This window comes from Salmo trutta, chromosome 3, assembly GCF_901001165.1.
Source record: "Salmo trutta chromosome 3, fSalTru1.1, whole genome shotgun sequence".
NCBI classification, from domain to species: Eukaryota; Metazoa; Chordata; class Actinopteri; order Salmoniformes; family Salmonidae; genus Salmo; species Salmo trutta.
This window is the reverse complement of record NC_042959.1, coordinates 26180953-26205483: the sequence shown is the minus strand read 5'-3', so window position 1 is coordinate 26205483 and position 24531 is coordinate 26180953. Positions and strand designations below refer to the sequence as shown.

Here is a 24531-nt window from a genome sequence, read left to right as displayed (position 1 = left end):
ACTACAGCCCCATCAATGTGAATTGGGGAATGCTCAGCCCTCCTTTTCCTGTAGTCCACGATCAGCTCATTTGTCTTGCTCACGTTGATGGACAGCTCCTCTCTATAGGCTGTCTCATCATTGTTGGTGATCAGTGTGGCTCAGTTGGTAGAGCATGGTGTTTGCAACTCCAGGGTTGTGGGTTTGATTCCCACGGGGGACCAGTACGGGGGGGAAAAAAATTAAAAAATTGTATGAAATGTATGAATTCACTACTGTAGGTCGCTCTGGATAAGAGTGTCTACTAAATGACTAAAATGTAAAAATCAGGCCTACCACTGTGGTGTCGTCTGCAAACTTAATGATGGTGTTGGAGTTGTGCTCAGCCACGCAGTTGTGGGTGAACAGGGAGTGCAGGAGGGAACTAAGCCCCCTGAGGGACCCCCATGTTGACGATCAGCGTGGCAGATGTGTTTCTGCTTACCCTTACCACCTGGTGGTGACCTGTCAGGAAGTCTAAGATACAGTTGCAGAGGTAGGTGTTTAGTCCCAGGATCCTTAGCTTAGTTATGAGCTTTGAGGGCACTATGGTGTTGAACGCTGAACTGTAGTCAATCACCAGAATTCTCACGTAGGTGTTCCTTTTGTCCAGGTAGGAAAGGGCAGTGTGGTGTGCAATAGAGATTGCGTCATCTGTGGGACGGTATGCGAATTGGAGTGTGTCTAGGGTTTCTGGGATGATGGTGTTGATGTGAGCCATGACCAGCCTTTCAAAACACTTCAGGGCTACAGATGTACAGTGTTACTACACAGGTATAAAAGCAATATTAATGGCAAGTGTTACACACCATTACAAAACAGCAATATCATACTACAGTAGATTTTCAAATCTCAAGTATCACAGGATTATTTATAGTTCCTTTGCATTGTCTCCATCTGGTGGACGTAAACCAAAGTGGGGTTCCCCCTTTTTGTCCCACCCAGGCTTTGATTCGATTGGACGAATATGATTTCCACAACTTCCCTTTAGCTATCCCATTGGCTTACTGAGCTGTCACTTGCCTTTACGGAACAGAACAATAACATTCAGGGGGAAAATGGCGGAGAATAGCGTCCCAGATTTAACCAGACCTCAAATGTATTTATTTGGTGAGCACGTCTGTACTGCCAAGATTAATTTTAATGCACAGTTAGTAGTAGCAGACATTTGTACTTTGTTACATAGCTATAACTCTCCCAAACACACCAAATGTCTATATTAAGCTAGCAATGCAAATGAGCTTCTCGCGCCAATTCAGCAATACCCTCTTTTGTTTGCAAGTTAGCTAGCTAGCAAGCTAGCAGACTAGCTAGCAAGCTAGCTTAATTTGTTATCAATGATACTGTTACATTTCTGTTTTCAATGTAGAATGTCAACAGCTATTTGCTTAGAGTTTGCTAACCTGTGTGTTGTGAACATCAGGTTGTGCACTCAAATCGGACAAAAAGGAGTTCAAAGTCGAGGTGGAGGACGATGATGCGGATCATCAGCTGTCACTCAAAGCAGTAAGATTATGATGCCAGTTCTGAGATCGAGTTTCCATTACAGAATATCATATTGTAGCTAGCTAGCTACTTGGCCAACATTTCATCGTGGCGTTTTAAAACAATAAAAATGTATTAGGTCGTGACAACTGATGCATTCCACTATGCTCCAACTACTGTGAGTTAAATTAATTTGAATAATTCAGCAAGCTGTATGTTCTTAAATATTCTTCATCAAGTCCATTTATTTTTACACTTTCTGCAGTATATTTATCTTTGCACCTGTGCAGACTGGCACCTGTTAAATAATTTATTTTTACAAATACAATGAAAACTTGAATTTTATGTAATGGAATATCTAGTCTCTATTTCACCTGTTTCCCTTTTGTTTCATTACTTTTGGAAAATATCAGAAATCCCTTTGTACCAGTACACCACAATACCAAGTTCACCTTTGTCAACATAATGAGTAGAGATTTCTACTAGTCACAGTTCTTTGATGTGTATTTAAAGGAATAACATATTCATCAACAGACAAAGTTTTTCTTTGTTTTCTGCTCCTTTTCCTAGCTTTCCAAATGACCCCGTTCCTATCCTCTAAATAGATATCCTCATTGTAACATTCTTTCAGTCACTCTCCCTATTTGCCACCAAGCAAAGATGATGATTGACGGACAAATGACGGAGACTAGAGGTTGTTGGCGTGTTCCAACATGGAAAAACATACAATATCATATCTGTAAAACAGCTGTTGGTGTTGCAGGTGTGCCTGGGTGCGGAGGCCGAGGATAAGTTTCACACGGTGGAGATCGAGGGTGTCACATACGACGGAAAGACCACCAAAATTCCACTGGCTGTTCTGAAGCCGTCCGTGCTGCCCTCTGTGAGTGTTTTAGAATGATGAATCGCCCTAGTTCGTGCTCTTACTCACCTTAAGCTTTAGGAATGTTCTTTTAACCCTGTCCCTTATTCCACTTTTGTAATAGTGAAAAACACTCCACTCCATTACCATGCAATTACTCAAATAACGTGTTGTTACTGTAGTAATTACAGTGTTACTACACAGGTCTACACAGATGCTACAGGTATTTTTGGCCATGACCCAAGTCACAACACTGGGCTGGATTCAATGAACCACACAACCTATTACTATCTTTCCTCAGGCTACATTTGTGGCTATAGAGACAGCGACCTACGCTTGTTATTTTGTAAATATTTTCTTAACTCTATTTCTTGAACTGGATTGTTAGTTAAGGGCTTAAGCATTTCACGGTAAGGTCTACACCTGTTGTATTCGGCGCATGTGATTTGATTATGACAAGGCCATGCCAGTGAGGGGCTAATTCTCCATGATGTCAAGGATGGGCAACTTTGATGGGGGTGGGAGCCACAACAAAATCTGAACTCATGTTGGGCCTCAGTGGCTTGGGGGTCTATGTACCCACATCTATACCCACACATGCAGTCAGAGCCAGCCCTAGCCTTTTGGGGACCTAAGTGACATTTTTTGGGGGAGCCCACCAAAACAATTTATAATAATAAAATATTGCCGTTTTAAAGCAAGTTTTCTGTAATTCTACACATTTTAACATAGGGCGGAGAGAAGATATAGCTATTTTATAACTAACTTCATACATTTCTACAAATTTTTCCATGGAGTGGAGAGAAAAATGTGCAGTTTTACAGCTAATTTCCTGCAATTCTACACATTTTTCCATAGGGTGGAGAGAAATCTTTGCAGTTTTTAAAATGATATCTGAGTGAGAGTGACTAACAAAATCAATGGGGGGCCCCAGCTAGACTAACTTACCAATAAATAAAAAATGCTCTGTGACTGACACAAGATAAAAAGTGATGCACAACCACATTTCAAAATTGCAGCTTGTGTATTCTACTATTCTAACTCTCAGCAGTAAGTTGAGACCCTGACAGAATTCCCCCAAAACATTTTGTTTTTGGGGGGGATTGATCCACGATCCTAAAAAAAGGGCTGCTAGTCGCCCATCCCTGTCCTAAAGTAATCCAGTTTCTGCATATTAAATGGCAAAAATATGACTGCCGCCCTGATCAAGAGGTCCAGAGAACACTGTCGCCGTTTCTGACTTCTATTGTTGTAACATGCTTGGCTTGTTGGCTGCTGCTTGGCTTGTGTGTGTTTTGGTTCTGGTTCAGGCTTGAAAACACTAGCTGTGAGTGGATAATTGTGTTACTTTATGGAAGTTATCACTACCTGAACACTTCAACAGTAGTTACTCTAATACCTACACCTGTGTTTTGTTTGGTTACCATCACCACCAGAACAATGGCCTGGCACTTAGGAATTCACATTCACAACAGGCTGCACCCACAACTTTTATATTTAACAAGCAGATACAAGTGAATAGATGTTTTGATTTTAATATGGTAATACATTAATAGATCATTTGATAAGACCCTTTTGCTAGCAGATCCATGGGATTCCTTCCCCCCATGGGGAAAAAGCAAGTTGAATTTACATTCTCTAATGTCATTTGTGACGTTGTACTTCTACGTTTGATAGTTTCAACTGCTCATAAATGTGAAACAATTAAAAATATTTATCCTTTTATTCCTAATTTTAATGCTCTCCCCTGTTTGGCAGGTGAGTTTAGGAGGGTTTGAGATCACCCCTCCAGTAACCTTCCGTCTCCAGTCTGGCTGTGGACCAGTGTACATCAGTGGACAGCATTTTGTCAGTGAGTGACTCTTTATTTGCAGTCTGCTGGTTTAGTTGTTTGTATACTCTCTTCGGGCTTGATATAAGGTGACATTTTGACAGTACAAGACATCAGCGCTGGATGTGTAACCTAATCTCAAATTGTAGGTGTGAAGGACTCTGATGAGGAAGAGGAGGAAAACAACACATCACCTGTGAAGAGGCTGTCAAGCTTGACCTCAGGGAAGCGTCCTGCCCCGGTATGTTCCTCCTGCTGTTTTAACTCATGCAACAGGCACATAATGAGAGAAACATTATACAATATATTGTATTGTATTCAACTGCATACATACCATATTCCTCATCATGCCTTGTTAACCTCTCTGGGACATGTGGGACGCTAGCGCTCAGCCATCAAAGCAAGCTATACAGTTACCCGCCAAGTTCTGGAGTCAACAAAACTCAGAAATAGTATTATAAATCTTCACTTACCTTTGCTGATCTTCGTCGGAATGCACTCCCAGGACTCCCACTTCCACAAGAAATGTTTGTTTTGTTCGATAAACTCCATATTTATGTCCAAATACCTCTGTTTTGTTCGCACGTTCAGATCACTATTCCAAAGGCATAATGCGTGAGCGCAAAACCCGAGATGAAAAGTCAAAAAGTTCCATTACCGTTCGTAGAAACATGTCAAACGATGTTTACAATCAATCCTTAGGGTCTTTTTAACATAAATCTTCGATAATATTCCAACCGGACAATAGCGTATTCATTACAGAGGAAAAAGAAGGAACGGTGCGCCTGTGCACCTGTGTGCCTGCGCGGTAAACAACTCATTGGTCTCAGGCTTGAGACAGCTCTTATTCTCTCCCCAGTAACAGTAGAAGCATGAAACAAGGTTCTAAAGACTGTTGACATCTAGTGGAAGCCTTAGGAAGTGCAAAAGGACCCCACAGATACTGTAGTTAGGATAGGCAATCACTTGAAAAACTACAAACCACTTCCTGGTTGGATTTTTTCTCAGGTTTTTGCCTGCCATATGAGTTCTGTTATACTCACAGATATCATTCAACAGTTTTAGAAACTTCAGAGTGTTTTCTATTCAAATCTACTAATAATATGCATATCCTATCTGGGCCCGAGTAGCAGGCAGTTTAATTTGGGCACGTTATTCATCTGAATTTCCGAATACTGCCCCGTCACCAAGAAGTTGTTAACAGTTTTACATACATTGTGTTTATTTCCCTTTGCAGAAGAAACTGAAAATGGAGTCAGATGATGATGATGATGACAGCGATGAAGATGACGACGATGACGATGAGTATGAATGTTCTCGTTTGTATTTTCAGTTGTTTGGTGTGTCTTGCATCATGTGCCTTTGTTGGGCCACCATTAGATAGCCTGACAAATAGATTTTCTTGTTCTATTCATTGTAGTGATGATGACGACGATAGTGATGAAGATGAGAGTGAGGTGAAGGTACAGAAAGTTCCAGCCAAACCAACCATAAAGAAAGTAAGCCCTGTTATTCTCTGTTCTCAAACGTAGCAACCACAAGACCTTGACTAATGACACTGGGTATAGATGATGTACCTTATATGTCCACTAGGTGTCATGTTAGACAAAGACTTGTCCATGTAGACAAGCGCCAATAGGAGATCCAACAAGTAGTATTATGTCATCTTAGATAGCTAGGATTGTGACACATTTCACCAGACCTTGGAATAGCCACAGGATAAGATGTTTCACAACATAATGTAAAATGTTGTAGGCATATTTTATTGTCTTACATCAAGTCTCATTTGTGGTATTGCGTATCAGTGTCAAAGACCATTTTGTCAAATTCTTGTTGTTATTGCAAGTCTGGTAAACTAGACATGTTTTTAGTGCTCTCATTTGCACTCGCTGACCGGCGGCCATTTTGCTGGAGACAAAGCGGGGGAAACTTTTTCATCTTGTTCCCTCTAGTATCCATCTGGTTTTTCGAGACTAAAACACAGGGTCTGCGGGTATAATGATCGGATTTCTCCTCTGTAATCTACCTGAACACTCACTGTTTCACCAGCACAGTGCAGAGCGAGACGCAGTAAAGACAACTTGAGAAACACAGCCCACACGTCTAGGCTTGGGAATTCCCATTTCCTTAACCCCACGCCCCTGCACCCTCTCCTCGATAACGCACCTAGGCCTACATGTCCTGTCCCTCTCTCCTCCTGCTGTCTGTCTTTCGCTTTCATTCCTCACTTTATTCTCATACACCGCCCCCCTTCTCTTGTCCAACAGTTTCTCATTGCACCTGGCCTTTGTCTTAGAACAGTGTGTGTGTGTGTGTGTTGGTGTGGCTGTGTATCATTGTGTGTGTTTGTGATTTCAACTGTGCCAGGCCGAGAGAGATGAAAGCGAGGCATATTCACATACCTGATGTGAGCACTGATTGTAGCCCCAGGGCCAGATGACAGCTGAGCCTTTCTGTCACCTGTTGATTTATCCTGCATTCCCCCTCTACAGAACACATCTTTATTCTACTTCCTCTTCTTTTCTTTGCTCTCTTAACTCTTTGTCATGCTCATACTGTATTATAGTGATGAGCAGTGACAGCATGGCTATTAATACGCTTCCTGGGTTGAAACACTGAGAGGATGGCGAGCATACTAATTACTGTTCCCCCAATACACTCTTTTACTAATTTCCCATTTCCCTCCTTTTGAAGATCTGACTGAAGTAGTTTATATAGACAGGCAGGCAGTCTATTTTGACAACAGAAACACTTTTTTGCTGTCAAAATGATGTAATCTCAAATTAAAAGATTACTGGAAATTGGATTTTCTATTTTGTATGGTGCTTCCTAACTAGTTCCGTTGCCTCTCAGAGCCCGGAGCCTTTGGGGAAGAAGCCGAAAAGTGTGACATGGGCGCAGAATGGCTCACCAGGGAAACAAGGGGGACCATCAGCAAAACCTCAAACCAAGGTAGGTCAACTCTTACACCTGTTTAGACCTCTTTAGACCAACATGAAACCAGAGTAATTACTCACATCCAAATGAAGCACTGGTGTCTGCTCCCAAAAGTGGTCTTTTCATTTGGCAGACATTTTTAACAATGCTTTTTTCTGATAAAAACTAGTTCATTGCGTTCGCCGTGGAGCCCAGTTTCATAATATTACCATATGCCCCAGCTGTTTGCCGTAGTTTTGAAGTAATCACGGAATAACAGGCCTTATTTTAGGGCATTTTTCACCCTGCCAGCTCCTATTAGTTCTATTGAGCACCAACTCGCCTTCCGAATGTTCTATTTCCAGCTTATTGTTCTACGTCACAATGCCTGCTTTGCTATTGTTGGCAATGAGACCTGCCCACGTTGTTGGTAGTTAAAATGTAAACAACAATTAAAAATTACTCATGGAATTCTGAGGTTGTCCCATTGTTTCCTATGGGGGAAATATAGGTATGTCTGCCTATTTTGCCAAATATCTCGCAATGTGTATATTTTCCTTTTTTAAAATTTTAAATTGGACACCATTTTAATCATGAGAATCTCCTCTTTCTAATTATGTAAGGCTGGGCAGTGTATTCCGTTGTCATCGAACGCTACACCAGAAATAGTCTGAAGTTACAATTATTTTCTTACTTCCTCGTTATGCAGACATAAGCACACTTGGCACCTTTGAGGTACGGATGTTTACTTTCTACACAGGTTGCTATTTTTCAGTTACGTCCTAAGAACAGATTGTAATGGTAAAATAAAAATTGATACATTTTTTGGTGCCATTTAGGCTAAATGGAATTCTAAGCATCACTCCAGTCAAAACAGGCTCTGCGAGCGTTCGATTCCATTCATTTGCTATGGGCGCGCACTAGTGTTCCAGCTTAGCCAACGCTCTTTTGCCATTTTTCAGCCTTGAGTGAATTTTGACTCGTTCTATTGTCCAGCCTACTATGGGATAAGATCATGTGATTCCAAAATAGGCCTAGAGCTGAGGAGGCAAGGAGAGATTCCAAAGAGTTGTTTGTGGTTAGGCAGTTCCAAAGCAGACAGTTTAAAGGTGCATTTGTGGTCTAGGCTTCAAAATAAACTCATGGAAAACACATGTTCTCTGCCAGCTAGTTTAGAGAGAAGAATCTTAATAACAGTGTTATGCTGTTGAACATGAAAAATGGAAGATATTTTTCAGCATATAGGAGTTGTGATGCGCATAGAGCATACACATCAGCTGTTTGTTCCACGAAATTGCGGTTCATGGGGGACAGTATAGAAAATCCTGCGTGCTCTAGCCACATTTATGTTAAGTTTGTCACGAGACTACATTTTCTGTAAATAAATCTTATTAATACCTATGTATTTCTGTAGTAGTTACACAGTCACATTTGAATGTTCACAGTAAGACACATGCTTATTATGTAAGAGGTGTCTGCTCATAAGACCACTGTTCCAGAAGTATTTGCCAAACCTTCAGCAAGCTGCATTTAATTAAAGCACTGCAAAAGAATGTGATAAATCCAAGTAGCAATTAGCTCAAGACTGGTGCTTAATTACTCAGGTGGAATTTCTTGGACAGCGGCCTTACAAACCCGAGGATTGAACTCTCTCTGTGTTAAACAAACACATCTGACCCCTGAACACGTTTCCCAGGATGGGGTTTAAGACCACGACCTCTCGGCCTGACCTACCATTTTGAGTTGCAGACCACCTTTGAAGCCAAAACACCACTCCCTCCCACCTTTGCAACCTTCTCATTTTCCACCCCTCCTTAAGAACACCCAAATCAGCCCCTCCACCCACCCACGTAGCCCCCCAAATGAGTCGATCTTAACTTGAAACAGTAGCAGTGACCTTTTGTCGCAGTCATTTCTCTCTTGTGTTGACATAAAATAGACTAGCCTCGAACAGCAACAGGTTGTTTTTGCCTTAATCAAATTACAAATGTACTTAAATTAATGTATGAGAACCTCTCATTTAGATTTTAAAAACTTCATAGCAGTGTCTCAAAAATTCAATCTCATTTTCTCTCTAACAATATGTAAGGAAAGACGCCTTCAGCACTTCCTGTCATGACAAGAAATTATCAAAATCCTCACAGCATGTTGTTTCGGACTGAAAACTGTACCCTTTGTACGTGATTTCAGACACTAATGCACAAGGAGGTGAGACTTGCTATGCTAATCACCCGGGGTGGTGCGTAGCCCTCGGGGCAGCGTGCAGTGTGTGGTAGAGCGAACGCTGGCTAATCTAGCTAATTCTGTAATGGCCGCTGTTCATCATGTCACGACAGCTGTTGTTAAAATGCTAGTGGGTTTAACCAACAAGCTAACCTCCGAAACATCCTCAGTGTTTTCCTGAGGGTATGGTTGGAGAGTTAGTATCATTAGCTTTTATAACCTTCAGTCTTTTTACTTTTATCGTTTTTATGGAGAAGATTGAGGCTCTCTCCACTACCAATTGTTCCTGCAGTGAGGATTCAACATCGTCATCAAATTTTTTCACAATTTATCTGCAGAAAAAAAGCAGTGGTAGTGATTCAGTTCCCGGCGTTCACTTTGAAGACCTGTTCAAAAAGAGCCATTCGTTTGCAAACAACCCATCACTAGGCTACACTGACGAGTCACTTTAGAGATCACTGACGAGTCACTTTAGAGATCACTGACGAGTCACTTTAGAGATCACTGACGAGTCACTTTAGAGGTCACTGACGAGTCACTTTAGAGGTCACTGTTGAGTCACTTTAGTGGTCACTAGCATGTCTTGACATGGGCTTCGAATCCTAGGAAAATACAAACAAGATCTTTGGTTTACTGTTCCGATGAGAAGCTATGGACATATACCTACATTGTATGATTTATGAATAGCAAAGAGACGTAGGAGATTTACTTTATTCAGTCAGATCGACACCTTTTTGAACTAGCCAACACTTGCTGTTCGGTCGTCAATCAAAGCACAGTAAATAGCCTATGCACCCCGACTCCATGGCTGGCTATATGAAACACGCAAAATAAAATAAATTGTTTCAAAAAACAATAACTAAGTGGATTTCAACTCATCATACACATTTACATTACATGGGACGTGTAAATTCACTCACAGTAGACGATGCATCATGCTCTCCCTCTGTAAAAAGAAATTTGACTGCAACCACAGTGCACAAAATTAACCAGTACCCGAGAGGCAGGACAGACAGCAGACTGACAAACCAGCAGTGTTCCCCTGTCAACGCTCGCTTTGTGACTGACAGGCGCCTGTCCTATCAGTAGCTCACTAGAACATACATATCGTTCATTCTAGCGGAAAAAGGAAATATAGACTTTTCTGACGAGGGAATTTAATATTTTAAATGAAAAGAAGCCTAGTTAGTTTATGGAAACTAACTAGGCTTAGGGAAAACCCTGGCCTCCTGCCAGTTTAACCCCCCAGTCCCACCCTACCTAACCCCGACCCCCTTCCCTCAACCACCCCTCCACCCCTCTCCACAGCCTCCTCACACCCCTCGCTTCCTGGACACACCTTCTCCCAATTGCTCTCATTATGAGTGTTTGATGTCAGGGGCAGCAGGCAGGTTTCTCCCAGAGGAAGCAGGCGTTTTCTTAGTGCAGGTGACTGGTCATTAGGGTGGCTCGTCAGATCCTTTGCCAGTACCTTTCTCACCATATTTCTTAACTCTTTGTCCCGTTGTCTACGCTTTTTGGTGCCAGGAAAATAGGTCGATATGACTGTCATTTGAGTTTGTTGGTCTAAAGTTGAGTCATCTATGGTGTGTTAGTGCTTTTTGATTGATGGAAGTTGAAGCAGGCTGCCTGCTCTGTGATGATGCCTCCGAGCAGACGCCACAGTCATAAAGCTGTAAGATGCTCTGCCTGGGATTCTCCTGAGAAGACCTACATCGTCACTTTTGGCAACTGATGGACACCCAATTAAATTTGCATCTGTGTCTTGCCTACCTGTTAACGATTATTTTAATCACATCTCAAATTTTCCAGATTTTTCAATTGTTCTGCTTGAATAAAGTTCAGAGGGAAAAACATTTTTTTAGTCTTGGGAGTCGGGAGTTTCTCAGCGAACCGTCTTTTGTCTCCTTTCCCGGCCTCCAAAGCCCTCCTACAAGACACCAAAGGGACAATTACTACCTCACTCAGACTTAGCCGGCAGAAGTGTCATCATGACCATGTGTTTGAATCGGAGACGAGCGATTACCTGAAATGCTAGCGTGCAAGTGATTAAGTCACATGTCCCATCTGTAATCAGTGTCTGGCGCAGATTAAACAGCATGCTCTGTCTATCTATCAGCTGTTTCAGGCCCACAGCTGTCCTTTGGAAGTGGAGAGCCGCCCCCAAATAATAAATACGCCGGGCTTTTCTTGGCCGGGAGCCAGTGGCATGTGGGTTTTTTAGAGTCGGAGGTGTGAGGGTGTGTGTGTATATTTGTGCGTTTCTTTTGTCCTCTAATTTGATACCTTTGATCTGTGCGATGAATGCCGATTTCTGCGAAGGAAAGAGAAGATTATTGCATTCTCCAAAGGGAAGAAAAAAAGAACCATGGTCTTGTTTTTTAACCGTTTGGTTCAATCTACTTCTTAAACCCGTGTCTACTTTTGTAAAGAGGCGTAGTTTCCAAAAAAGAGGTTCCTTTATTCATCCCACAATCAAGATACTGTATCTAGTCTCTGTTATTATTTCAGGTAATGATCAGTGTTTACACATTACTTTCAATATGCTTCAAATACAATGGTTTGAATTAGCAACAAGCCTCTTGTCACTGTCCGGATCCACACGCTTGTTGTGGACACACACAGACTGATGTTGCCGTGGTGATTCTGAGTGACATATAATTCGAATGTTTTAACTTTGAATATACTGTCGTCATTGGCTCCCATCACCTCTTTAGCGGCTATCTTCACATCAGTTATTGTACAGTTGAAGTCGGAGGTTTACATACAGATTAGCCAAATACATTTAAACTCAGTTTTTCACAATTCCTGACATTTAATCCTAGTAAATATTCGCTGTCTTAGGTCAGTTAGTATCACCACTTTATTTTAAGAATGTGAAATGTCAGAATAATAGTAGAGAGAATGATTTATTTCAGCTTTTATTTCTTTCATCATATTCCTAGTGGGTCAGAAGTTTAAATACCCTCAATTAGTATTTGGGAGCATTGCCTTTAAATTGTTTAACTTGGGTCAAACGTTTTGGGTAGCCTTCCACAAGCTTCCCACAATAAGTTGGGTGAATTTTGGCCCATTCCTCCAGACAGAGCTGGTGTAACTGAGTCAGGTTGGTAGGCCTCCTTGCTCGCACACGCTTTTTCAGTTCTGCCCACAAATGTTCTATAGGATTGAGGTCAGGGCTTTGTGATGGCCACTCCAATACCTTGACTTTGTTGTCCTTAAGCCATTCTGCCACAACTTTGGAAGTATGCTTGGGGTCATTGTCCGTTTGGAAGACCCATTTGCGACCAAGCTTTAACTTTCTGACAGATGTCTTGAGATGTTGCTTTAATATATCCACATAATTTTCCTGCCTCATGATGCCATCTATTTTGTGAAGTGCACCAGTCCCTCCTGCAGCAAAGCACCCCCACAACTTGATGCTGCCACCCCCGTAGTCTGGGTTTTTTATGGGGGTTTTAGAGCAGTGGCTTCTTCCTTGCTGAGTGGCCTTTAAGGTTATGTCGATATAGGACTCGTTGTACTGTGGATATAGATACTTTTGTACCTGTTTTCTCCAGCATCTTCATAAGGTCCATTGCTGCTGTTCTGGGATTGATTTGCACTTTTCGCACCAAAGTACGTTCATCTCTAGGAGACAGAACGCATCTCCTTCCTGAGCGGTATGATGGCTGCGTGGTCCCATGGTGTTTATACTTGCGTACTACTCTTTATACAGATGAACGTGGTACCTTCAGGCGTTTGGAAATTGCTCCCAAGGATGAACCAGACCTGTGGAGGTCTACAATTGTTTTTCTGAGGTCTTGGCTGATACCTTTTGATTTTCCCATGATGTCAAGCAAAGAGGCACTGAGTTTGAAGGTAGGCCTTGAAATACATCCACAGGTACACCTCCAAATGACTGAAATGATATCAATTATCCTATCAGAAGCTTCTAAATCCATGACATTATTTTCTGGAATTTGCCAAGCTGTTTAAAGGCACAGTCAACTTAGTGTATGTAAACTTCTGACCCACTGGAATTGTGATACAGTGAAATAATCTATCTGTAAACAATTGTTGGAAAAATGACTTGTGTCATGTCAAAGTAGATGTCCTAACCGACTTGCCAAAACTATAGTTTGTTAACAAGAAATTTGTGGAGTGGTTGAAAAACTAGTTTTAATGACTCCAACCTAAGTGTATGTAAACTTCTGACTTCAACTGTATGTTTATATCTAACATTCAAAACAGCAAAGATCTTTTCAAAACCTTTTGACATCATGCACCATCATTTATCGATTTAAAATATATATATATATTTGTCCTTTTATTTAACTAGGTAAGTCAGTTAAGAATACGTTCTTATTTACAATGACGGCCTTGAGCATGGTTACATGTACACAATAATTTGATTATTGTGCATAGTCGGATTGATATAATAGTTTGTTTAAAACATTTACATGCTTTGCAAGAAGAACGATTTCCATAAGACTCCTTTTCACATGAAAAATCTGAAATCAGGCTACTGATGGGACTTTTGATAAATGCAGAAAATCGGCAATTAAAATAAAACGTTCTACCACAGTGGCCATGTTATTTTTGCGATACCGTTTTGATTCTCAGTTCTGACATGGAGTTTGTATGTGAAAACTCTTTCTAAGATGTGTGCTTTCAGTTTTTCCGAACTCACTTCACTCGTGCATAGGAGGGGGAGGTTTGTGCTACCGGTGCTGGCACATGTGCAGTTCAAATACACCGCTGGAACATTGATTTAAGCTGTTTACATGTTCTAATAATTCAAAAGATTTCTCAGAACCAGGTGTTTTAATCGGTTTATGCTTTACTTACCGATTTAAGATAAGCAGAGTAAGGTGTTTACTTGACTATTGCCATACTCGGCCTACTGCCATAATCAATTTTTTATCGAATTATTAGTTTCCATGTAAACGTACTCATTAACCCTTTACACTTGTTTGAATTGGCCTATATGGATCGGGCTAAGTTGAAATGTTTCTAACAGAGAAAATATGAATAGCATATGCATGACCATCGTAGCAATTAAAAGAGAACAGCTTGGAGATCATGGGGAAATTATTAGACCAAAGTTGAGGACACAACAGTTCACCTGACAAGACTGAATCCAAACATTACACTGTTGATTTTATGTGAATTTTACATTTACTGTAATTTTCGCCTCATTTGTTGATAACACATTCTGAAAGTATTCTGGATGCATTCAGTAACATGATTAGAATATTCCTGGAAAATGTGGAGTAGATGCAACATAGACCAACACAGGTTCATTCTATTCAGAACAACCCAGGGTATGATGCCATGTCATCTTGTAACTGTACATCAAACATAGTGATCATGAACGTTGACACTGTACAGTGCCTTCGGAAAGTATTCAGACCCCTTGACTTTTTCAACATTTTGTTTTGTTAGACTTATTCCAAAATTGATTAAATAAATACAAATCCTCAGCAATCTACACAGAATACCCCATAATGACAAAGCGAAACAGGTTTTTAGACATTTTTGCTAATTTATTTAATAAAAAAACAGAAATACCTTATTTACCTAAGTATTCAGCCCCTTTGCTATGAGACTTGAAATTGAGCTCAGGTGCATCCTGTTTCCATTGATCATCTTTGAGATGTTTCTACAACTTGATTGGAGTCCACCTGTGGTAAATTCAATTGATTGAACATGGTTTCGAAAGGCACACACCTGTCTATATAAGGTCCCAAAGTTGAAAGTGCATGTCAGAGAAAAAAACTGGGAGGTGAACAAGAACCTGATGGTCACTCTGACAGAGCTCTAGTGTTCCTCTGTAGAGATGGGAGAACCTTCCAGAAGGACAACACTCTCTAGCACTCCACCAATCAGGCCTTTGTGGTAGAGTGGCCCGGCGGAAGCCACTCCTCAGTAAAAGGCACATGACAGCCCGCTTGGAGTTTGCCAAAAGGCACCTAACGACTCTCAGACCATGAGAAACAAGATTCTCTAGTCTGATGAAACCAAGATTGAACTCTTTGGCCGTAATGCCAAGCATTACGTCTGGAGGAAACTTGGCAGCATCCCTATGGGGAAGCATGGTGGTGTCAGTATCATGCTGTGGGGATGTTTTTCAGCGGCAGGTACTGGGAGACTAGTTAGGATCAAGGCAAAGATGAATGTAGCAAAGTACAGAGAGATCCTTGATGAAAACCTGCTCCAGAGCACTCAGGTCCTCAGACTGGGGTGAAGGTTCACCTTCCAACAGGACAATGACCCTAAGCAGACAGCCAAGACAATGCAGCAGTGGCTTCAGGACAAGTCTCTGAATGTCCTTGAGTGGTCCTGCCAGAACCTGATCAAACATCTCTGGAGAGACCTGAAAATAGTTGTGCAGCGATGCTCCCCATCCAACCTGACAGAGCTTGAGAGGATCTGCATAGAAGAATGTGAGAAACTCCCCAAATACAGGTGTGCCATGCTTGTAGCGTCATACCCAAGAAGACTCGATGCTGTAATCGCTGCCAAAGGTGCTTCAAGAAAGTACTGAATAAAGTGTCTAAATACTTATGTAAATGTTTTTTATTTTCTATAATTTACCCCAAAAAATTACAAGCCTGTTTTTGTTTTGTCATTATGTGGTATTGTGTGTAGATTAATGAGGGGGGAAAACAATTTAAACCATTTTAGAATAAGGCTGTAACGTAGCAAAATATGGCAAATGTCAAGTGGTCTGAATACTTCCAGAAGTGACTGTATGTGACATGAGTTTTATGATATGGTATTGTAAATGCACATTTGGACTCGGTGTTTGGCTTGCTTGTATAACATCAAAACGTTATTTATTATAATCCTCTTAATTTACAGCATTTCCCTCACTCAGACAATAAAACATTTGCAAAAGTTGGCCAATTAGCAGGAGGGATGGGGGCAACTTTTTATCACAAGCGGTGCTCAAGTTCAGAACGGCTGTCAGTCAAAACCCATACAGCGCTGTGAAGCGCAGAGCCAGAGCTGTGATGTAATGTATAGCATTTTACTGTACAGCCACTGCATTCCAATTTAGGCATATGTGTAAATTAAAGGTGATTCTGATCAGTGCCCAAATCTGCCATTTTCAACCCGTACAAGTGTAAAGGGCAACCACTGTAACGTCAAGACGCTAATATGCACAACTGGAGAGGTAATATGATGCTCTTCACAAAACCCTGATAGGAGGGTTTGGGTCAGGTGCCGGTCATTATTTTCACTGTACTACGGTGCTGGTGCGGGTCCATTGTTTTTAAGGCAACTGTCAAGTGTTCACTAGGATCAAAAATGTTACTCCATGTTCATAATAAAAAGCACTCTTTCTTTAAGTTATTTCTTCAGTCGCCTGACAGAAAGCCTCTCCAAGAAGGTCCCTCTCCCCTAGTTTCAAACACAGCTCCAGCCGTCAATGAAACCCTGCAATCACAGAGGATTCCAGCCGGTCCAGCATGTAGGAACAGGCTCCCTGCTTGTGTAACATGCAGCCGCGGCATATGGCGTGTCAAAGTGTGTCACACTCACACACTCCTAATTGAGGACCTCTGGGGCCTAGTCCGCCCGGCTCTGGACACACCTGTAGCCCTGTTAATGCTATGTTGGCTGAGAGCTCTGTGAGGCTCACACACACTGTATGCACACACACATACACACAAAAAAAGGAAACTAATGACATTTATGACAATCAAACATGGTCACCTTACATAATTGCTATGAGGGGATAAAGTCTCTCACCACTATATAGGGCCTCTGAGTTCGTAATATTACTCAATATTACTTCTCTTCCCGTACAAAAAAGTTCATGAGAAGTGTTCGTTGGTTGCTTTTCACGCTAAGCCATAGCGCAAAAACATTTCGCGAAACGCGAGCAAGCGGCCGCTGCTTTTCTCATGTGGTAGTGACCCGTTTCACAGTGTCAGCCTGGGGGAGTTAACCCGCCACTGAAAAACAAATATTTTTTCTGCTCCTCTTGGCAAACAACCCTCCCCAGAGCTCTGTTGCTCAACGCTAAAGTCTGGGCTTGCCCTTGACTGCTTGGAAGCAATAAAAGGATAATTTGTACCCACCATATTTGTCAAAAGGTGGTGTAATTAGGGTAGAATGTGGTGTGTGTTTGCTTTAATCCCCTTCCAGCTGGTTGCTCTCACCCCAATAGAGGAACCTTTCTCACTCACAGTAAATAGGTCAGGATAGGGGCTGGAACCAGCGGAGTGAGCACAGCCTGGGCTGGCCAATTCACGAGCTACAACCAATGACTTGATGCCAGTTGGGAATAGGCATTTGAAATTATTTGACTATTCAAGTAATATAATATTTTTTCTGATATCCGTGTTGTCAAAATACATGTTTTTAAGGATTTTTTTTAATTTTTGTAACTTCATTGGAGACTTGCTTGCGTGACTCGAGAGAGAGAGAGAGAGAGCCAGTGCACTGCGCTCTGCTTGTTTCAGCAGAAGGGTGGGGGAAGGGCGAGAGAGGAGCAGTGGCCGGTGTGTGACAGTCTGTGTGTGGCACGGAGGAAGAGAGATAGCGAAAGCAGCCAAACTGACTCGCGCTAGTAGTTAGATAACCTATTGCAGCAACAAGTTTGTCTATCATCACATCTGTTAGTACCTGTCTTGACTGCATCAAATCATTGTAAAGAAACTAGCTAGCTACAGTAGCCAGTTAGTTAGCCAGCTAGCTAGCCTGTTAAACTCTGAGTGGTCGTTTTGGGCCCTGTACAGAGCCCGGTGAGAAAATGTTCAACAGAAAATAGAAAGTGACATATCATTTGAAAGCTACAGGTCTTGTCTTTTTGGAAATCAAACTCAAATCTTACTGCCAGACAGGTGATATATTTACATCAATGGATAGGTAGAGACTTCAGCTTCCTCCTCATATATGTAAATCATTCCTGTAAGACATTGCACAAGCCCTGCGCCTCCATTAGGTAAAAGGTCAGACATTTGAATTTATTTTTAAAAATCCTTTTGGAACAGACATTGTTGACATATTTTATCTCAAACCATCAAATTTCTTATTCCATGGGGACAATTGGGGGACCCCGCCCCCCCCAAATTATAAATTAAACTAAATTTCAGGGTTTTTTGGTCTGCTCTATCTCGGGCTCTGTAGGAGTCACATTTGTTTCTGATACATTTATCTGAATCCCACAGTTTGTACCTCTCTAAGACCGAAGTGTACTTTATGAGGATAATATACAATATTATGCGTAGTCTATAAAATGCCACCAGTGAGAGTCGGAGTTTAACAGGCTAGGTAAAGTAGCAAGGCTAATTGAGGCTATTTTGCTTCGCTCCCCATCCTTGTCTACAACAACTCCATATTCATATTAAACAACAGCCTACCTGTTGGTTGATCATTTTTGGCCAACTTAATTCCGTAATTTTAATTCCATTTTGCATTGATTAGAAATCTCCCACTTCACTTGCTACACATGGCCTCTGACTGTAGTGTCGCTGTGATTGGAGAGTAACAACAAGCTACACGTGTGAAATGTGTGTAGGCTACCGGTGGGTCTTCGTTATGGGGCGCACTCATACAAACTGACATAAAACTGTTGTTTTATAAAAAATGTAAATGTAATGGTCTGTCCTTGTAGACTATGTAGCAATTTTTAGACAAAGCCTTTTCATTGTTAAAATAGGCCTATATATTTTTTTCCAGCTAGAAAATGAATACTCTCCCAAGTAATCGAATACTAACGTCCGGTTTAATATTCGAATAACCATGCCCATCTCTAGTTGGGATCGTGCAAATGGCCTAGATGTCACTCATAGATACATTGACAGGATGTACTTGGAGGGTTTTGGCCAATGGACAGGGGTTTTCTTATAGGGTGGAGGAATACACTAAAAACCTATGTAGCCTACATTGAGACTAGTGATTATTGACTGCCATCTAGACATAGCCTAAGTGTCAACCTTTCAGTTAGGCTGGTTAGTTACTGGAACAAGCACACCACTGAATGATACTGTGAATGATGTTGATCATGTTTGACTTGCAGACACCAGTGGGAGGAAAAGAAAAAAGCCAGAAGGAAAAGTCTGGAGCTGGCCCATCCAATGTTCTCACCGTGCCCGAAATCAAGAGCAAGCTAGTGTCGGCTGCCAAAGAGGTAACACAGTTGTTTTCATGCTTCCAACATAGAGCTTTGAGAAAATGCTGCTCCATATCTTAAAGGCCCAATGCAACAGATTATCGCGATATCAAGTCATTTATGGGTAACAATTAAGTACCTTAGTGTAATTGTTTTTCAGTTAAAATGCAACAAAAACAAAAAGAATCAACAACAAAAAACTATTCTCGAGCAATCATTTTTCTAGGACTGTGGGAGTGGTTTGAGTGAGCACTTATTAGAGGGGCCTAATGGGAGGGATATGTAGCCTGAACTTATTGGCTGACAGGTTTAGAACGCTCTTTGTTATTGGTCTATTAATTTATACCGCTTGGTGATGTCACCAGGCAAGCCAAAACTCCACCAATGTAAAAGATGCTGATTAGAAAGTCCGGTGTAAATTGTACATGCCATAAACGCTGTAGTTGTCTTGGCAACAAAAGTATTCTCTGAAGACAATTCAGCAGTACATATTTAGGGAGAACGGATATCCTGTTTTTCCCCTCTGAGGCTGCAGCGAAGCCTTAGTGGAACACATGATGCACCTCCTCCAGAGTGTGTGTGAATAACCTCTGACCTTGCCAATGGCCACCAGGCCTGTTGTGGGGTACTGACCACTGGCGCTCACACAGCCATGACGTCATACAGAGGGATTAGCTTCTTGTCTTCCTGTCTTACAGCCTCTTCAGACTGGATGGACCACACATGTGGACCACATACCGTAGTGCTGCGTCAACTTTACACCGCCACCTCATATTTGCCTCGTGTGAATGATACAGAATTGTAGGCTATACATGTTATGTAATATTGGTAATAACGTTGTTTTCCCTCCAGTTTGATTTAATGTCTCACCCAGATGAAACATATTTACTGGCTCTTTTCCATCAGGGAAAACCTTTTCCAAAGACCGAGCAGAAGTTTGAAAACTATGCCAAAAGTGCTTTCAGGATGTCAGATAGAAAAGTAAGTATTTTTCTTGTCTTGGTAGTGAAAGCGTTTTTAGTAGCAGCAGCATTGCAGTAGTTTAGATAACGATTGCCATTAATTGCTGAATACATTTTTTAATATATAACACCTAGCTTAAAAACAAAAGGTTTTGCCCACCGTGTCCCAGTAATATCAGATAGTTTTGTTGGAGTGAAATATGTTCATGTTGGGTCTGCGGTCTCTTAATAAGGGATAGAATGGGAGTAGACCTGCTGAGGCAAAGTCTTCCCCATTGATTTACTGCCGTAGTTCTCTACCAAGTGTCTTTTGTAGCTCTAATGAACGGACCGGAGGTATGCGAATGGTACCAGTCTCTCACATGTTCAAGGTCTTTGACTAAGTGAAGGAATATTTCTCTAGATGGATTTAGGGCTACTGGACTCCAGTACTACCTGTTCTTAGAAATGCTGACGTAACGCAGGGACTCGATGTACATTTAAAATAGTTTTTACTCACGCCATTGCAGCACTTAGTTGTAGTTTACTTGGAGTATTTAAGTAAAAGAGCCCTTTTATCTCCACCACATGGGGCCAAGATGGTATTCACTAATCACCATTATATCCCAGTTTAGTTTCTGGGAAACAATTGGAATTGGAATGTTTGTGTCAAAAAAAACTTTTAAATGGGAATGCGTGCGTGCGTTTATTGTGTGTGTATGTGCAAAAATGTGTGTGCATTCAAGTGTGTGTGTGTGTGTGTGTGTGTGTGTGTGTGTGTGTGTGTGTGTGTGTGTGTGTGTGTGTGTGTGTGTGTGTGTGTGTGTGTGTGTGTGTGTGTGTGTGTGTGTGTGTGTGTGTGTGTGTGTGTGTGCGTGCGTGCTAGGAAGGGTCACAAACCAGGTTCTCTTTTTATTAATGAGGAACCCTTTGAGATCCCACAGCCTGACATGTTAAGGCCTCCATTAAGATTGTGCTGTCAGCAGCAGCAGTTGTTTGTGCAGGTGAAAACTCTATAGACTGCAAGGTGCGGTCAGGGGGAGGCTTGATCCCAGTGTGTAGAACACATCTGTGGAAGCGATTTGGTTCCAAAGCCAAAGACTCTGAGATGTGTCAGACTCCTAGTCATTCTTTCTGGTATGTACTATTGCCCCCACCCAACCCCTTGTACCCCTAAATGCCGTCTCAGTTCATTGTTCCCCAGGCAAGGCAAGGCAAGGCGCCCACTAAAGGCATTCTGTAGTAAAAGTGAGTCATAGACTCATAACTCTCTGCTATGCAGCACGTCATTTGGATGCATTATAATTAGTCTCTCTCTCTCTCTCTCTCTCTCTCTCTCTCTGTCATACAGGTGGTTAGAGACCTCTGGAACTTTGTACAAACATTGAAAACAGAGAAGAAATAAGTAATTGTATTTCTTACAGTTACGTTAGATAAGTTTTGCTTTCTCTATACTTTTATTTCCCAAGAACATTGAAGGTGCAATGTTTAAACCCATTACTAAGAGCATCAGTGAATATGTGTAACAATGTCACCCCTGCTAAAGAACAGGTTGTTAGCCTACTGTTGGTGTCCATCAGGATACCATAGGCCTATGAACTATGGTGATGTTTTGCCAACTGTTTTATATGTTAAATATGTCCCAGCCCATTAAAGGAATAGTTCATACATGATTTTCAAATTGCATAGGCTGTTGTCAGTCGACCCAGTTTTAGGTGCATATGTGGGTTATTTAGTTAATTTCACCAGCATCTGGTTAGCTCAGTTAGCTAACCAGAGATGGTTAGCCTTCTTAGCATGTCCATTAGTATCATTTGTAGCAATGCTAGGATAAACATTCCAAAGCAACCATATCACTCCAGAAGATGATCGGTAGTAATTAAGTGAATGATTTCATTACCGTTGCTTTGTGAAGTAACTGGGTTGATAGACGGAAGCCTAGGTAAGTTCGGAAATTATGTTTTTATCATGTATTTTTAGTGAACTGTTCCTTGAAGGATTGTGTTTGTATAAATCCTGAAGACATTGTTGTTTGTAAATAGTCCGTATAGTTGAATGTGCTATGATGGCAGCTTCAGAATACTGTAGATCTGTGTATTTATGGTTATTCAATCTCCTCTGGTTCTGGCTTCTGTATTTTAGTTTTTCGTGTTCATTTGAACATTTCTCTCTAGTTTAGCATAGTTTTTTTTGTTTTTTATCCTGTAAACACATTATGTTTTGGTCTTGTTATGTTCTAGCAAGGTTAGTTGTTAATACTGTACTGGAAAATATACTGCTAGTCAAGACATGGTTTCCTAGCCCTCTTAAATTTGATGTCTTGGTAAGTGTATTGACTGTGGAATGATAAGATACTGTTGTTAACCCATTTATGAGTAAAACGTGAAGAGAATGGCAAATGTTTATTAAAGACATTTCATCACTCACTGAGAAAAATGATCAATGAACCACATACTCCATTCACTGCAATTGGATTTAGCGTCTTACCCAATTGGATCTTACATGTTTATTATATTTGGGCTATATTTCAGTTGCATGGTGTGAAAGTCGACAGGAGGAAGAAAGGCATTGGACAATTTCATGAGACTACTTGTAATTTGATTTGCTATTTGAAGGATTCTTGATACGTACGATGCATGTCAGTTCATAGTGGTTGTTTATTTATGGCTTGTTAAGATCAACGTATCTGTCCATTTATATCTGTCTGTTTTTTCTACCTTTTACCAGAATAAACCAAATCTAACCCTGTGGCATTTGTAAAACAGTTTCACTTTTAGTAGAGTAATCAGACAGCCGTCAACACCTGACTTTCACACTTAGGCTCCTTTCACTAAATTCATACTGTAGTCTAAACTCAGTTTTTCACAATTCCTGACATTTAATCCAAGTAAAAATTCCCTGTTTTAGGTCAGTTAGGATCACCACTTTTATTTTAAGAATGTGAAATGTCAGAATAATAGTAGAGAGTGATTTATTTCAGCTTTTATTTCTTTCATCACATTCCCAGTGGATCAGAAGTTTACATACACTCAAATGTTCTATAGGGTTGAGGTCAGGGCTTTGTGATGGCCACTCCAATACCTTGACTTTGTTGTCCTTAAGCCATTTTGCCACAACTTTGGAAGTATGCTTGGGGTCATTGTCCATTTGGAAGACCCATTTGCGACCAAGCTTTAACTTCCTGAGATGTTGCTTCAGTATATCCACATAATTTTACTTCCTCATGATGCCGTCTAATTTGTGAAGTGCACCAGTCTCTCCTGCAGCAAAGCACCCCCACAACATGATGCTGCCACCCCCGTGCTTCACGGTTGGGATGGTGTTCTTTGGTTTGCAAGCCTCCCCCTTTTTCCTCCAAACATGACGATGGCCATTATGGCCAAACAGTTCTATTTTTGTTTCATCAGACCAGAGGACATTTCTCCAAAAAGTACGATCTTTGTCCCCATGTGCAGTTGCAAACCGTAGTCTGGCTTTTTTATGGAGGTTTTGGAGCAGTGGCTTCTTCCTTGCTGAGTGGCCTTTCAGGTTATGTCGATATAGGACTCATTTTACTGTGGATATAGATACTTTTGTACGTGTTTCCTCCAGAATCTTCACAAGGTCCTTTGCTGTTGTTCTGGGATTGATTTGTACTTTTCACACCAAAGTATGTTCATCTCTAGGAGACAGAACGCATCTCCTTCCTGAGCAGTATGATGGCTGCGTGGTCCCATGGTGTTTATACTTGCGTACTATTGTTTGTACAGATGAACGTGGTACCTTCAGGCGTTTGGAAATTGCTCCCAAGGATGAACCAGACTTGTGGAGATCTACAATGTTCTGAGGTCTTGGCTGATTCCTTTTGATTTTCCCATGATGTCAAGCGAAGAGGTACTGAGTTTGAAGGTAGGGCTTGAAATACATCCACAGGTACACCTCCAATTGACTCAAATTATATCAATTAGCCTATCAGAAGCTTCTAAATCCATGACATAATCTACTGGAATTTTCCAAGCTGTTTAAAGGCACAGTCAACTTAGTGTATGTTGACTTCTGACCCACTGGAATTGTGATACAGTGAATTATAAGTGAAATTGTCAATAAACAATTGTTGAAAAAATGACTTGTGTCATGCACAAAGTAGATGTCCTAACCGACTTGCCAA

At 41.2% G+C, this 24531-nt stretch overlaps 1 protein-coding gene across 1 annotated transcript; it reads left to right on the top strand.

Annotated features, from left to right (window-relative positions):
• The first annotated feature begins 1047 nt into the window (after positions 1–1047).
• Positions 1048–23133, top strand: npm1b (nucleophosmin 1b). Its single transcript, XM_029727833.1, has 11 exons — positions 1048–1128; positions 1442–1524; positions 2267–2386; positions 4124–4217; positions 4346–4437; positions 5434–5501; positions 5617–5695; positions 7050–7148; positions 19351–19461; positions 20350–20424; positions 21736–23133. Exons 1-11 carry the CDS (start codon positions 1077–1079, stop codon positions 21787–21789), a joined length of 927 nt encoding a protein of 308 aa, XP_029583693.1. The 5' UTR covers positions 1048–1076; the 3' UTR covers positions 21790–23133.
• The last annotated feature ends 1398 nt before the right edge of the window (positions 23134–24531 follow it).

Bases quoted from the DNA above. Each gene is read 5' to 3' on its own strand.
- npm1b (XM_029727833.1), top strand. From the start codon at position 1,077: ATGGCGGAGAATAGCGTCCCAGATTTAACCAGACCTCAAATGTATTTA. The intron at 1,129-1,441 runs GTGAGCACGTCT...TGTGAACATCAG, and splicing joins ACCTCAAATGTATTTATTTG to GTTGTGCACTCAAATCGGAC. The intron at 19,462-20,349 runs GTAACACAGTTG...CTTTTCCATCAG, and splicing joins TAGTGTCGGCTGCCAAAGAG to GGAAAACCTTTTCCAAAGAC.